Source organism: Hemiscyllium ocellatum, chromosome 7 (genome assembly GCF_020745735.1).
Source record: "Hemiscyllium ocellatum isolate sHemOce1 chromosome 7, sHemOce1.pat.X.cur, whole genome shotgun sequence".
NCBI classification, from domain to species: Eukaryota; Metazoa; Chordata; class Chondrichthyes; order Orectolobiformes; family Hemiscylliidae; genus Hemiscyllium; species Hemiscyllium ocellatum.
The window spans coordinates 58,946,813-58,964,147 of NC_083407.1; the positions used below are offsets into that span (position 1 = coordinate 58,946,813).

General features: G+C 40.0%; 1 protein-coding gene across 2 annotated transcripts in view; it reads right to left on the reverse strand.

The window, feature by feature from the left end:
* The window catches only part of galnt13 (UDP-N-acetyl-alpha-D-galactosamine:polypeptide N-acetylgalactosaminyltransferase 13), a 369,837-nt gene that overhangs the window by 92,209 nt on the left and 260,293 nt on the right, over positions 1-17,335 (reverse strand). For both annotated transcript variants that reach the window (XM_060827901.1, XM_060827900.1), the window contains exons 6-7: positions 8,999-9,116; positions 4,289-4,469 (exon numbers count right to left, since the gene is read on the reverse strand). In XM_060827901.1, the coding sequence (XP_060683884.1) occupies positions 4,289-4,469; positions 8,999-9,116 (299 nt within the window). The remainder of the gene's footprint in view (positions 1-4,288; positions 4,470-8,998; positions 9,117-17,335) is intronic.

Here is a 17,335-nt window from a genome sequence, read left to right on the forward strand (position 1 = left end):
AAAGATGGAAGAGCTAATTGGTCAACTCCAGCTCCTATTCTCATGTTCTTTATAAAATTATAATAATTAGCATTTAAGTTCGGTATTTAGTTGCAAGTTACAAAATACCTTCTCGATCTAAGATCAGCACTTCACAATCTTTGTGCCAGAGCTCACATGCTCTACAATTTAATGCTAAGCTCTTCAAATGAGAAGAAATAGTAACACAACACACACATAGAGAGCAGAAATGAGAAGAGGATCCAAAAGGTAAATGTTAAAAGAAAAGACATTTCAATCAGTCTCTGGATTGTACGTGAAGAGCTGACATAAAAATGTTGAGGCAATTATTAAATGGCACCAGTAGCACTGATGTTGGCAGATGAGCACTCAATCCCAAGATTCTTGGTTTCGCAGGTTGATCGAAATGCTTTTGCCCTGATTCCTCTTGAACTGGCTGGCTACACTGAGAATTCTCCCATTTTTGTTTTACCTGCAGTCCAGGTCTATTTCTTTCAGTTTAGCTCCTAACTTCAAAATCTAACTGTGCTAGATGCTAGGCCATTAAAGGAACAAACACATTAAGCAGCTATTTTAAACCTGAGCTACATTGAATTTGCAATCATTTCACTACCCATTTGCTATGGAGGTTCTGGATGAGAAGCTGAATGGCCAATATGGTTCAGCGATAAAAAGCCTCGGAGAACTGCAAGCTCACCTTTTATGGTGACGTGCAGTTGTCACTCAGCCAGCATGGCACCTTGGTTTATTTGGAATTATGTTGAGCTTTTTGGAAGAATTTCTGTTGAGAGGCTAACCATATTTTCTGAGAATATCTTACCAAAGTTGTCATGTTCACTATCTACCCTATCATTAGGATATCCGTTATGTCTGGTTCTGGCCCCATCATAACCAAGCATTGTTCCCAGAATGATATCCTGACATCAAGGGACCAATTTCTATTCAAAGTTTGTGCGAAGATTTGTAGCTCGGGTGCTTGTTGTAGTGGTTCTGTTCGCCGAGCTGGAAGTTTTTGTTGCAAACGTTTCGTCCCCTGGCTAGGAGACATCATCAGTGCTCTGGAGCCTCCTGCGAAGCGCTTCTTTGATGTTTCTTCCGGTATTTACAGTGGTCTGTCCTTGCCGCTTCCGGGTGTCAGTTTCAGCTGTCCGCTGTAGTGGTTGGTATATTGGGTCCAGGTCGATGTGTTTGTTGATGGAGTTTGTGGATGAATGCCATGCCTCTAGGAATTCCCTGGCTGTTCTCTGTCTGGCTTGCCCTATGATAGTAGTGTTTTCCCAGTTGAATTCATGTTGCTTGTTGTCTGAGTGTGTGGCTACTAGGGATAGCTGGTCGTGTCGTTTCGTGGCTAGTTGGTGTTCATGTATGCGGATTGTTAGCTGTCTTCCTGTTTGTCCTATATAGTGTTTTGTGCAGTCCTTGCATGGTATTTTATAAACTACATTAGTTTTGCTCATGTTAGGTATTGGCTCCTTTGTTCTAGTAAGTTGTTGTCTGAGCGTGGCTGTTGGTTTGTGTGTCGTTATGAGTCCTAAGGGTCGCAGTAGTCTGGCTGTCAGTTCTGAAACGCTCCTGATGTATGGTAGTGTGGCTAGTCCTTTTGGTTGTGGCATGTCCTCGTTCCGTGGTCTATCTCTTAGGCATCTGTTGATAAAGTTGCGCGGGTATCCGTTTTTGGCGAATACCTTGTATAGGTGTTCCTCTTCCTCTTTTCGCAGTTCTGGTGTACTGCAGTGTGTTGTAGCTCTTTTGAAGAGTGTCCTGATGCAGCTTCGTTTGTGTGTGTTGGGGTGGTTACTTTCATAGTTTAGGACTTGGTCTGTGTGTGTTGTTTTTCTGTGTACCCTTGTGGTGAATTCTCCGTTCGGTATTCTCTGTACTATCACGTCTAGGAATGAGAGAAGTAGAAAAGGATAGCCAACTCCCATTCCTAGACGTGATAGTACAGAGAACACCGAACGGAGAATTCACCACAAGGGTACACAGAAAAACAACACACACAGACCAAGTCCTAAACTATGAAAGTAACCACCCCAACACACACAAACGAAGCTGCATCAGGACACTATTCAAAAGAGCTACAACACACTGCAGTACACCAGAACTGCGAAAAGAGGAAGAGGAACACCTATACAAGGTATTCACCAAAAACGGATACCCGCGCAACTTTATCAACAGATGCCTAAGAGATAGACCACGGAACGAGGACATGCCACAACCAAAAGGACTAGCCACACTACCATACATCAGGAGCGTTTCAGAACTGACAGCCAGACTACTGCGACCCTTAGGACTCATAACGACACACAAACCAACAGCCACGCTCAGACAACAACTTACTAGAACAAAGGAGCCAATACCCAACATGAGCAAAACTAATGTAGTTTATAAAATACCATGCAAGGACTGCACAAAACACTATATAGGACAAACAGGAAGACAGCTAACAATCCGCATACATGAACACCAACTAGCCACGAAACGACACGACCAGCTATCCCTAGTAGCCACACACTCAGACAAGCAACATGAATTCAACTGGGAAAACACTACTATCATAGGGCAAGCCAGACAGAGAACAGCCAGGGAATTCCTAGAGGCATGGCATTCATCCACAAACTCCATCAACAAACACATCGATCTGGACCCAATATACCAACCACTACAGCGGACAGCTGAAACTGACACCCGGAAGCGGCAAGGACAGACCACTGTAAATACCGGAAGAAACATCAAAGAAGTGCTTCACAGGAGGCTCCAGAGCACTGATGATGTCTCCTAGCCAGGGGACGAAACGTTTGCAACAAAAACTTCCAGCTCGGCGAACAGAACCACTACACCAATTTCTATCATCCATCCACTTTCAGGCTCAGCAGCAGAGTAGATAGTGAACATGGCACCTTTGGTAAGATATTCCAAGAAAATATGCTAGGTCCCAAATCGGAATTACTTCAAAAAAAACTCAACATAATTGGGACTTGATCAAAAAAGTACAAGATTCAGTCCATTATTGTTGCAACATGGCAGTGAACCCTTCTGCTAATTAAACCAAACACCAAGAAAAGCTCACCTCGCCTCGTCATCTGTTAAAATGAGTGACAAAGAACTCCCAAATTCTACTATTAAAAGAAAATAATATCAATTTATTCCTTAACTCTAAAACTGAATGTTAAACACCATCTATTCACCACTCATAACCTCCTGTGTCTCTTAACTGCTTATTACTTGCTTCCAAATCTATAACAATGTACTGTTTCAATAAAAGAACACTTATTAAAATTACATCAAAATGATGCAATAGCTGTCATTATCGGTGTCTGTCTTCTTCCTGCTGAAAATCTCCCTGGGTCATCTTCTTTCTTTTACTGTGAATATTTTTCAAGTGAAAAAGTACCTTTGATAGAATGTGTTCTTGAATGGCAGTCTTTCTTGATCGTAGTTACTCTGTCAATGGCAGTTACTCTGACTGACTTTCAAAATGCCTGTTTTTTTATATACCTCCAACATCGGATCATCTCATTGGTTCGATATTGGCAAGAAACAATAAATTCAAATTCAACTGGGTTTTAGTATCCTGGGGCTTAATTTAAACTGATTGGTTAAATTCAAATTGTTGTCAAAAAAGCAGCCAATTATTTCACAACCACATGTTACATATTTTTAATTTTCCAGTATACTAAGTCTGCTAGCTCGTCATCACAGATGCTCGTCAGCTCTCAGTTCAGAACACCATTCACTCTGTCTTAAAGGTACAGTACATGTATTCAACTTTCTAACATTATCTAGATTACTACTCCAGTAACATATTCTCATATAATGGATTTATTAAACAGTGAGAGAATGTTATGTTCCAGCTAGTAAAACAGCAAACTAAGTTGTGTAAGAATAATATCCAAGCTTCTCCCAAGACATTTGTTTTTAATTACTTAGATGATAAGACGAAATACATTTACATTGAGGAGATCATACATGAAGCAAAATCACGTGTTATGGTACAAGGGAGACATGAAAGCTAGAAAACAATACTTGACTAAAGATCTACCTTCATAAAAGCCAAAGTATCATATTAAAAATTATATACCAGCAGGCTTTACAAATAAATTTCAAACTATTTATGACAAATAACATGATAGCAACCTCATAACATGCAAACTCATAACTACAACATATTGGAAAGAGATTTACATCTCTTGAAATGTATCACGAAAAGATGATTATCATACTACATCATAATACATTTCAATGAAGGTCAGTTCAAAATAAATTATTTCCACAATGGTAAGTGTACCTGGTGATATAATGTAGAAGAAGTCTTTGAAGTCATCCATCCACACTTCTGCTAGGCGTCTATTGTTCTTGTTAATAATATGTCCGGTACCACCAGGGAAAGTGTATGGAGTTGCCTTGCGGAACACATGACCAACATGAGAACAAGTAATAATTTCCAAAGAACCACCACACTGCCATATCTGGGAAAACACAAAAGAATATTATTTTCGGTATTGGTATCTATTTACCAAAATCATAAGATGACAATATTCCACCATCTCATCAAAGTCAATAGTACCCTCTTGCACTGTGGTGTATGGAACTCATCTTACATTATATTTGACACGATGAACAATAATAAACAACTTACACTTCTCAAATGTGACTCTCTTCAATGAATTCTTTTCAAAAATTGCAGAAACAAATTCATAAAATTCATCAAGAACTTCAATGCTTATAGACAATGCACATCACTTTATCAACAGTAACAAGGCATTTTGGGTCATGGGCCAGTGTATTAAAATAATAGTTAAAGCATAATTTAATTTATATTGTACTAACATTCAACAACCTTTTTTCCTCATAAATTGTGTATTTTGCTTCAATAATTCTGAAATTGTTTCTTGAAATGAGGAACTTGACCTGGGCAGAAAGCCAGGGGAAAAAAAATCAGTTAAAAGGACATCTATTGGATCCTTATCACACCATAGTATGCATAGAATTTAAAGATGGAAATGATTTTGCGTGAATATCCAAACTGCACAGTGATGAGATGTTTATTCTAATCAAAAATAATAATTATTATTCTAATCCAATAAGGGGATGAAATTTGAAATATTCCCATCAAACAGCCTTTGAAATATCAGGTGCAATCTTAGAAGAGCCTGAGTGACACAGGTCATGGTAAGATATGTGCAACATTACACAAGAAGTCTGGCAAGACCTCTCTCGATGCCAGAAACAGTGCAGTGCATTTTTAATTATATTCTGGGAGCAAGGTGAGATTTTTGCTAGAAGGGAGATTATTGCTTTTTACAAACTCTTAGCTGCACGTCTTGCCTTACAAATATGCAGCTTGCTGTATGACCACTCACCAGGGAGAAATTAGACAGAATACTTGACATGGAAGTCAGAGCAGATAACTGTCAACTTCAGCTCACTACTGACTGCAAAGAATCTCCATATTGGTAACCATGCAATGGCATCTCAGGGAACAATCCATGCAGATCAGATGCATGCTCCCTTCATTCACAGATGTTGGCATCTAATAATTACTAACTTTTCATGATCCACGTAATACTTGTCTGATCCACTTGCAGCATGCTTAGGGAGTGTAAACGGAGGTAAATGGGAGAGAGGTGGGGCGGGGGGGGGAAGGTAATTGGGAATGTGATAAATAGATAAAGGTGGGGCATGATGGCTATAGGTTGGAGAGGAGGGTGGAGCAGATAGGTGAGAAAGAAAATGGACAGGTAGGACAGTTCAAGAGGGTGGTACCTAATTGGAGGGTTGGATCTGGGATAAGGTGGGGGAGGGGAGATCAGGAAACTGGTGAAATCTATATTGATTCTTCGTGGTTGGAGGGTCCCAAGGCAGAAGGTGAGGTGTTCTTCCTCCATGCATTAGGTGGCTAGAAGTTGGAGGTGGAGGAGGCTCAGGATTTGCATGTCCTTGGCGGAGTGGGAGGGTGAGTTGAAGTGTTTGGCCACAGGATGGTGGGATTGATTGGTGCATGTGTCCTGGAGATGTTCTCTGAAACATTCTGCAAGTGGGCATCCTATCTCACCAATGTAGAGGTAACCACATTGACAGCAACACACATAGTAGATGAGGTATTTGGATGTGCAGGAAAATCTGTGCTGGATGTAGAAGGATCCTTTGGGCCTTGGATGCAGATGAGGGGGTTGGTGTGGTCACAGGTTTTACACTTCCTGCGGTTGGAAGGGAAAGTGCCGGGTAATGGAGTGCTGATTTTTAGAAAAGTTCAAGCCATCTTTTTAATTTTTTTAATTTACTACAAGCTTTTAATATTTTATGTACTTGGCTTCAAATTTCTTTGTTCCTGTTCATTTTTCACCATGTGGAAAATACTTTCATTCATCTTACCTATCAAAATTAGATGGTACCCACTTTCACATACTTAATTTCATTTGCCATTATATTACCTACTCTGTTAATCTAATTCAACCCACTGCTCTCATTCGTACTACATAATCCTCCATTAATTATGCATAAACAATTCTAAAATTATGCATATACTTTCAACAGAAATTGTGTTTACTAAAGTAAAACAAATCACAACTACTTCTTTACTGTCACATTTACGAGCTTTCAATGTCTCTCCTATGAAGGACTTTGAGATATTGATTATGTTAAAGCCAATACTTACATGCAAGTTTGTTGGAAATTATACTGACAGGAAAATTATCCATGTCATGTACAATGACCCACTTCTGCTTCTTTGCCTTTTAATTGTCTCTCAAAATAAGGTACACACAAATTTCAGTTTCAACAAATGCCTCCAATACAATCTGTTGGTGCACATTCCATCATTTACGTACTGGTGACAATGGTGTGGTGCTCAAGTTAAGGAAAATGTGCTAGAGACGGCAGGCATATCCATTTGTCCCCAGTTAAATGTGGGGAAGGAGACTGCTGTCAGGAGTGAAAGGGAATTGCACAGTGTTTGGATGGATAATTTTGGTGCAATTTAAGATTGACAGTTTTGCAACAGTGAATTATTTTCCTCAGTTTCTACTGATGACTGGTAACAGAGGGAAATCCATTCGATATACTCTTGAGAAAAGCTGTGTGACATGCTTCAGCCTTTATCATACTGGGCTAGAGGTGGATTAAATCACTAGACTTTTCTCCAGCAATATACCATTGTTGATTTGGTATCATAGAATCCCTATAGTATGGAAACAGGCCAGTTAGCCCATCAAATCTACACAGAACCCAAAAGAACATCCCAACCAGACCCATCCCCACTACCCTATCCTTGTAACCCTGAATTTCCCGTGGCTAATCCACAGAGTCTGTAGAACCCTGGACACAATGGGCAAAAATATGAGGACTGCAGATGTTGGAAACCAGAGTTTAGATCAGAGTGGTGCTGGGAAAACACAGAAGGTCAGGCAGCATCCAAGGAGCAGGAAAATTGATGTTTCAGGCAAAAGCCCTTCATCAGGAATACAGGCAGGAAGCCTCCAAGGTGGAGAGATAAATGGGGGGGGCTGAGGTGGGGTGGGGCTGGGAAGAATGTAGCAAGGAGTACAACAGGTGAATGGGGATGGGGATGAAGGTGATAGGTCAGACTGGAGGATGGGGGAAGGTAGCAAAGAGTACAATAGGTAAATGGGGGTGGGGATGGTGGTGGTAAGTCAGAGAGGAGGATGGAGTGGATAGGTAGAAAGGGAGATAGGCAGGTAGGACAGGTCATGGGGACAGTGCTGATCTGAAAGCTTGGAACTGAGGTAAGGTGGGGGGAGGGGAAATGAGGAAACTGGTGAAGTCCACATTGATGCCCTGGGGTTGAAGTGTTCCGAGGCGGAAGAGGAGGCGTTCTTTCTCCAGGCATTGGGTGGTGAGGGAGTGGTGGTGGAGGCGGCCCAGGACCTGCATGTCCTCGGCAATGGGAGGGGGAGTTGAAATGTTGGGCCACGGGGCAGTGGGGTTAATTGGTGCAGGTGTCCCAGAGATGTTCCCTGAAGGGCTCTGCGAGGAGGCGTCCAGTCTCCCCAATGTAGAGGATACCGCATCGGGAGCAACGGATACAATAAATGACATTGATGGATGTGCAGGTGAAACTTTGATGGATGTAGAAGGCTCCTTTGGGGCCTTGGATGGAGGTGAGGGAGGTGGTGAGGGAGGCGGTGTGGGCGCAGGTTTTGCAATTCCTGCGGTGGCAGGGGAGGGTGCCAGGATGGGATGGTGGGTTGTAGCGGGGTGTGGACCTGACCAGGTAGTCACGGAAGGAGCGGTCTTTGTGGAAAGCGGAAAGGGGTGGGGAGGGAAATATATCTCTGGTGGTGGGATCCATTTGGAGATGGCGGAAATGTCGGCGGATGATATGGTTAATGTGAAGGTTGGTAGGGTGGAAAGTGAGGACACAGGAAGTTCTGTCCTTGTTACGGTTGGAGGGGTGGGGTTTGAGAGTGGAGGTGTGGGATGTGGATGAGATGTGTTGGAGGGCATTGTCAACCATGTGAGAAGGGAAATTGTGATCTCTAAAGAAAGAGGCCACCTGGTGTGCATGGCCAATCCACCTAATCTGCACATCTTTGGATTGTGGGTGGAAGCTGGAGCACCTGGATGAAACACACGCAGACACAAGGTGAATATGCAAACTCCACACAGGCAGTCACCTGAGAGTGGAATCGAACCTAGTGCTGTGAGACAGCTGTGCTGACCAGTGAGTCACCGTGCTGTTCCATTAAGTTTTGCTTTTATTGTAATCTTTCAACTTCACTTCAAAGTAAGTGCTAAATCTGCACTAACCTAATTCATAACCAACCAGGAAAAAGTTTTGTTTTGATAATTGAACATATCATTATGACAGTCGAGCTTATGCTCAAAACGTCGATTCTCCTGCTCCTCGGACACTGCCTGACCAGCTGTGCTTTTCTAGCACCACACTCTCAACTCTGATCTCCAGCATCTGCAGTCCTCACTTTTTCTGATATCGTTATGGCAAAAACATAAGTAGCAGGATAATCTACTTACTTACCCGAAAAGACATTTCCAGGTTTTCTCCACCCCAAATGTCCATCCCTGCGTCATATGTTCCAATTTCTTCAAAATAATCCCTATCTATGGAAAACAAGCCCCCGGCCATGGTAGGTGTCCTAAAAGGAACGAAAAGCAAAACATATTTGATCCTGGCACAGTCTTTATAATAAATACACTAGCCTAGTAATGTAAGCAATTATGATATAATAAATAAACATTAGTGTCCAAAAATAGATTGGTGTTTTGAATTCCAGGAGTTTTGTTTTATTTCCCTATTCTGTACAACTTATTCAGCATTAGGAATGTTAGTTGAATTTATATGTCTGTTAAATGGGACATAGTTGAAGATCTGTCAATACCATTGGAGAATTTACTACTTCTTTCAACTGCCTTAAAACAAATCTCTTTATAATAATCAAGTGGCCATACATCACTGAAGCTCCAAAAGCAATTATCAAGAATAAAATTTATGATAATTTTGTTACAAATGGGAGAAAAATATCAAAGAGCCCCAAGATACCAAACTCTTAAATATATGAAACATTCATCCTTGTATCTTAACTTCACAGAAATAGCCTAATCTTAAAGTGTACCATCTTCTGTTATTCAAAGCAGTAATTGGAATTTTCTTTCTATTAAAAATAAAATTCATCCTGATATGGATTAGGACAGAATACTTAGGAACAGCAGCATGTATGGAGCTACTTAAAAACACCCATACACACTATTTTTAAAAACTGCTATTGCTACAACTCCATGTGCGTGACAATTAACCAGATTTTTAATGTATCAATATCAGAAGCACTCATCCTTTTGAGGGAATCTGGGCTTTGTGCAGACATTGACAACTTTACATTGTTATTTTTCTGAGAGTTTATTTTGGCAATAGTTCAAAGTTCATTTGTACAGGATGGACAGGTATCAAATATTTTATATCTCTTTACAATATGAGGGGCCATAAAGGAAAGGCAGGGGCTTGAGTTGATATGGAGCAATGTGGGTATGGGATGAAGGTGTGAGGGGCTGTGGAAGATGAGAGCTAGAGATTCTACAACACAAACAATCAAGTGCAATCACAGACCTGAGGCAGCCCTTTTGGGTACATAGGAACAGGAGTAGGCTATTCTGCATATCAATACTGCAGTGCTATACATTATGATCATGGCTGATCATCCACTTCAATGCCCTTTTCCTACAATATCCCCATATCCCCATATCCCTTTACATCATTGACAGATTTCTAAATGCCAATCTCGACATACTTACTGACTGAACATTGATAGCTCGCTGGTGTAGAAAATTCCAAACATTCATAACACTTCAAGCAAAAAAAATTCTCATCTTGATTGGGATTTGCTCTTTATCTTTAAATGTGTCACCTGTATCTGAACTCCCCAGCTACAGGAACATCTAACCTGCACCTACCCTGTTTATCCCTTTAATTATTTGGCAGGTGTCAAGAGATCATCTCACTCTTCAGAACTTTGGAGAACATCAGCCCAGTTTTCCCAAACACTCATCATTGGCCAGTCCAACCATCACAGGAACAGATCTACTGATACTTTTGGTACTCCCTTTCCAACAATAATACCTTTCTGTGATAATGAGAACAAAACTAAACACAGTACTCCATGTACAGACCAACAAGGTTCTATTCAATTAAAGCAACATTTCAAATTTCCTCATAAACTCTTGTGATAAAGGCTGATCTACCATTAGCCATCCTAATTGCTCCATGTATCTGCATATCAGCTTACAGTAGCTTATTGGTAAGGACACTGAGTCCCTTTCTACTCCCTTTCTTGAACAGGGGAACCACATTTGCTATCCTCCAGTCTTCTGGCACTATACATGTAGACAATGACAATTTAAAGATCAATGCCAAAGGCTCGGCAATCTCCTCCCTGGCTTCCTAGAGGATCCTAGGATAAGTCCCCTGGGCTGAATGGGATTTAACTATTTTCACACTCTGCAGGATTTCTAATACCTCTTCCATGTGAACCTCAATCTCACCTATTCTAGTAGCCAGCATCTCAGTATTCTCCTCGACAACATTGTCGTTTTCTAGAGTGAATACTGTCGAAAAATATTCATTTAGTGCATCCCCTATCTCCTCTGACTCCGCACGCAACTTCCCACTACCATTCTTGATTGGCCCTAATCTTACTCTCATCATTCTTTTATTCCTTAAATACCTATAGAAAGCCTTAGGGTTTACCCTGATCTTATCCACCAACAACTTCTCATGTCTCCTCCTGGCTCTTCTGGGCTCTCTCTTTTCCTGGCTATCTTGTAACCCTCAAGCGCCCTAAATGAGCCTTCATATCTCATCCTAACATAAGCCTTCTTCTTCCTCTTGACCAGAGATTCCACTTCCTTCCGAAACCATGGCTCCTGCACTCTACAGCTTCTTCCCTGCCTGACAGGTACATACTTATCTAAGACACAATTCCCCACAGTAGGCTATTGTACAAAATGCGAAGGAATGGGATTGTGGGAGATGTTGCAGTTTGGATCAGTAATTGGCTTGCTGAAAGAAGACAGAGGGTGGTGGTTGATGGGAAATGTTCATCCTGGAGTCCAGTTACTAGTGGTGTACCGCAAGGGTCGGTGTTGGGTCCACTGCTGTTCGTCATTTTTATAAATGACCTGGATGAGGGTGTAGAAGGATGGGTCTATGTTCTATCTATACTTCCCAGCCTCTTATCATTTAAGAAATATATCTCCATGAAAATAGGGCCTACAGGGTACAAAAGCAAGGAATTTATGTTAAGTGTTAATAAAATATTGGATTGACTTCAAAAGACATGTATAGGGAAGAAATGAAGATGTTAGAGTGTGATTGCAGCAAAGATTTACAAGAATGATTCCAGGAATTAGTTACTTAAGTTACGTGAATAGATTGGATAATCAGTAGCTGTTCTCCTTAAAGAGGATTTAATAAAAAAATGCTCAGAATCATGAAGGCTTATTTAAACAAAGTAAATGAAAAGAATGTATCCCAATCAGCAACAGGATTGAGAAACAGGGTACACAAATTAAAGTGAACAGCAAAAAAAGGTAACATGAGGGAGATTTATGGTTAGGATCTGGAGAGCTCTGCAGCAAGCCAAATTGTTCTTTTAGAGAGCTAGCACTGACTCAATGTGATGAATAAACTTTCTCTGTACTATTGTTCGGAGAAAGTGAAGTCTGCTGATGCTGGAGATCAGAGCTGAAAATGTATTGCTGGAAAAGCGCAGAAGGTCAGGCAGCATCCAAGGAACAGGAAATTCGACGTTTCGGGCATAAGCCCTTCATCAGGAATCAAGGGCTTATGCCCGAAATGTCGAATTTCCTGTTCCTTGGATGCTGCCTGACCTGCTGCGCTTTTCCAGCAACACATTTTCAGCTCTGTACTATTAGTACTCTACAATTCACCATACCCAGCAATTTGGTAGAAATAGATGAAGAACAGGAGATGAGTCAAATGGGTTAATTTCAGCTTAGACACTGTCTTAGTTTATAAAGCGAACTAGTTCAGGCGCAAAGCAAAAGGGAATTCTGGGAATTATCATATTAGGTCAGAGCAAAGTTACATGGTAGTTGAATAGAAAGTCTCAACATTAGTAAGACCGCACAAGATCCTTGAAGGGGTTAATTCAAAGTATAAGAATGCAAGTTTAAAATAACTTGTTCATGAGTTTTGAGAAGATTTGTAGCTCAGGTTGAGGTTCTGGATGTAGGTTTGCTTGCTAAGCCGGACCTTCCAGCTCAGCAAGTAAACCTACATCCATAACATGTTCATCCTGGACCATACTTTACTAAAGTGCTTCACAAGGCCAAAACATCTCTTCAAAGAAACTATAAATTCTGCAAGATGTTTCTCACAAGTAAGATGGAAAGGCCTGGGACAGACAGGATCATCTTTGATTGTTAATTTATGCACCAAACTTGGCAAACTATTTTCATGTTTCAGTAATCTGCCTGGATGGCTTAAACAGCTGATAACAAGCAGATGCAGACAAAAAAGCTTTATAAGTAGGCGTGGAAATCAAGGAACTGGCCATGGGGAAAAATACAGGAGGAAAGCAATTGTCAACATGTTAGATGTATAAAGGCTTAAAAGCAGACAAGCAGGAGGCTGGAAGAACACAGCAACCCAGACAGCATCAGGAAATGGAGTAGTTATCGTTTAGGGTGTCACCCACCTTCAGGACTTGCACTCGAAATGTTGCCTGGCTCGCTGCATTCTTCCAGCTTCCTGGTTGTCTACTTTGGATTCCGGCATCTGCAGTCTTTTTTTTTGTCTCTAAAAAAGGCATACTTTTGCCCATGGCTGAGACAAAGATTGATAATTTGTTGGACATTCTGTATTAAGGGAAACTTTGCAGGATGATGTGGGACCACCAATGTCAAAAACAAAGTCCTGAAAGGGGCGTGTAAAAGATGTTGCAAAAGAATAACAAGCACTGCAGTTGGAATACAGTAGTCTTCCCATGACCACGGGTGATACATTCCAAGACCTACCGCAGAAGCCTGAAACCACGAATATTAGTGAACCTATTCACTTAAATGGGAAATTTACCTTCACAGCAGCCCCTTGGTCCCTGGTTCTGGAACATTCCACGTAATATGCTCAGGCCACTGTAAACCGCAGGTAACTGAAACCATGGAAAGAGACTCCAAGGATACAGCGGTGGCCACGTAGTGTGATTTGGTCAATTACCTAGGACTGAAAATTCCACTACCAAATTGTTTGACACAACCTAATACCATATATATTGGTTTCCAAATTTAAAGAAAGGAAGATCTGGAATGGGATCCTATAGTGTGATGATAGAAGGGGCAGGAGAGGAAATTCAGGGGATTAGATTAGTTTAGATTAGACTTACAGTGTGGAAACAGGCCCTTCGGCCCAACAAGTCCACACCGACCCGCCGAAGCGAAACCCACCCATACCCCTACATTTACCCCTTACCTAACACTACGGGCAATTTAGCATGGCCAATTCACCTGACCCGCACATCTTTGGACTGTGGGAGGAAATGCTTGGTTGTTTTGGAAAGAAAGCTTTAGTTTTGAATTCCATCTTATTCCTGGAATGTTTAATGATTCATTTCATCTTTGAAAACACATTTGAAGTATCAAGATATGCTTGCTGTTATGCATACATAATTGAACCAGTGACAAAATACAAAACAAGATCAACGTGAGGAACATGACATGCATGGTGAAATCAATTCCTAAACCAATCAATCCTAAGGTATAACAATTCTATTGTATCTGAAATAATACTTACAAACCACTGTACAAGAAAATGTCCATTTCTTTCCACTGGTTTTAGTTTAGTCCATTATAATAGAATAAATATATCCCTCATTTGACATGTAAATATAATTAAAACACTACTCCAGGACAATGAATAGTTGACTCATTGTGCAAATAGTACAGGATTTACTGCCCCATATCCATTATATATGATCTGTGCTTGATACTTCTCAATTCAGACCACTCAGATATAACAAGTTTACGTTTCTTCTAAGTCTATGAGGCTCAAAACTGTGAATAATACTACTTATATTCCATGGTGTATTGAAGAAAAACAGATTAAATTAACAGATGTTAAACATAACTGCTAAATAATCTCTTAAGTATTCTTTAGTAAGAAAAAGGAGAAACCAGCAAAGTATTCATTGGAAGTATTTATACATTTAGATTACATGATGGAATTAGGAACAAAATAAACCTTCTTGGAGCTTAAAAGGTTATGAGGAGGTTTAGTGCATGTTCAAAAATATGAAGGAGAAACTATCTCCAGTATCAGCAACGTGGATAACCAGAGAGCAAACCTGTAATTGAAGGTAACTAAAAAAAGGAACCAGCAGAGAAAAGAGGAGAAAATATTTTACATAGCAATCTGTAATGGACCAGACCAAACCCCCTCAAAAAGTATTAAGAAGATAGCCTAGACTCTATTTTTTTTTTCTTATTTTAGAGGTCAGTGTAAGGCACTGCATTCATGATGCAATTTAATTGGTTAAACTACTCAACTTTAACAAAAACACACTTATTTATAAATGAAGAGGAGGTGGACTGGGGTGGACAAAGTTAAAGTTCCCCCAACACCAAGTTACAGTCTAGCAGGTTTATTTGGAAGTAATAGTCTTCGGAGCACTGCTCCTTTGTCAGATAGCTAGTGGGACAATTTATAGCAGATGATCATAGTGTCATGCAACTAATATAATATATTGAACAAACCTATTTTGCTGTTAAGTTTTTCATCTGTTAAGACAGGTTGCACGTTTCGATTCATTAAAATGCAAGTCCCAGAACTTCTTTCAAGTCACATTCCTGAGATAACTTAATGTTTAATAAAAAGGGTGACATCTCAGGTTAGACAATGCATTAAAGGTGCAAGGTTAGAATCTGTAAGTATTCCAACCTTGAGTCAGACTGATCACACTCGTGCGCACACTCTACCAAGCGCACGCGCGCACACACACACACTCCCTCTCTCTCTCCCTGCCTCACATGCATGACACATACATATAAGTCTATGGAGTGAATTTTCATTTGCAGAAACATTCTATTTTGCTCAAACAGTACACAAGCTGCAAGCAGTTAATCCATGTGACATTTTATGAATTCCTACTTTGGAAATAGAACCAGTCTGACTCAACATTGGAATACATACACTCTAACCTCACACCTTTAATGCAATGTCTGAGCTGAGATGTTACCCTTTTATTAATAAAGTCTTAAGTAATCTCAGGAATGTGACTTGAAGGAGTTCTGGGATTTACATATTAATGAATGGAAACCTGCAACCCATCCTAAAAGATAAAAGATTTAACGGCAATCTAGGTTTGTTCAATAATTATATCAGTTGCATGACACTATGATTTTGTGCTATAAATTGTGTCTTATGATCCTGCCCCACTAGCTACCTGACCAAAGAGCAACACTCTGAAAGCTACTACTTTCAAATAAACCTGTTGGCCTATAACTTGGTGTTGTGTGATTTTAACTTTATTTTAAAACAACAGTTAAATACAGAAAAAATAAAAATGAAAAATTGGCTTAAATGTAACTCGACTGAAATACTTAAAATTATATATGAACTACTACTAATTAACAGTTCAAATATAGTAACAAACCAGAAACATACACTTGGCAAAGACAAATTCAGTGAAATAGATTGTCTCACATGTAATTCAAGCAATAGGAAGAGAACCCCAGCTTCTAGCTGCAACAGAGATGGGAACAAGAGCTTCCTCATCCAACTTCAAGACTCCAGTAACTGCTAAATGCTAAAATTTAAATTCCTGGTTCTGTAAGAGCTTAACCCCACCCATTCAGACTGCTTCTATTGTTCCAAGATTAAAAGAAAAATTCAAGGACTCACAAGCTGTTAACTTTATTGGCTTCGAGCAGACTGCTCAGTACTTCTGTCTCAACATTTCTTCATGAACATACCAGAACAAAATATATCTCTTAAAGTCATAGTATCATGTCAACCTATGATCTAGATTGCATTTTTTGAAAGAGAGCTGAAAGCAGATTCACAAATAACTTTCAAAAAGAATTGGATACATAATTGAAGAGAAAACATGTTGCAAGACAATGGGAAAAGAGCAGGGGAGGACTGTTCTTTCAAAGATATGTCACATGGGTCAATAAGTCTCCTTCTTTACTTTATTGTGTTTGTGTGATAATACCGTGTACTCTTTCAATAAAGGTATGTGCACACAACTGAGATTTGTATCTACTTTTATGAGTATTAACAACCCCCATTCTAACTCTATCTGGGAGGCGTTTGAAAATTCCGGGAAGCATCCAAGCATAGCATAGTACACACTGAGGAAAGTGAAGTTAAAATAGTATCTTGTAATTCTGAAATGGGTAAGTGGTGCCCAAAATGGCCTGCAGAGGATAGAAGTAAAATAATTTGAAACGCCCTCAACAGGCCTTTTGGCTATCATTACACAAGTACTGCAATTCAAAATTACTTTGACAGCTGTAAATCTGGCATTGAAAACTAGTTTCAATTATAGTGACAATGAAACTACTATCAATAAATCACTCAGTTCATCGGAAATAAGAGAAGGGCAATAGATGTTAGCCTTGCTAGCAACATCCAGATTTCATAATTTTTTTAAAAAAATTACACTTTGTGAAGTCCTGTGTTTGGAACAATGCTATATAAACTTAAAGTCTTTCTTTCTTGTTGAATTGGATTGATGACCAATCACATGTAAGGTGCTTTCGCTTTTTGTGTTCATAATAAGAGCTACTTCAGACTCCAGCAGGCTGGGCCTATTGTGATAAGGACAGAAATTCCCCAAAATCTCTG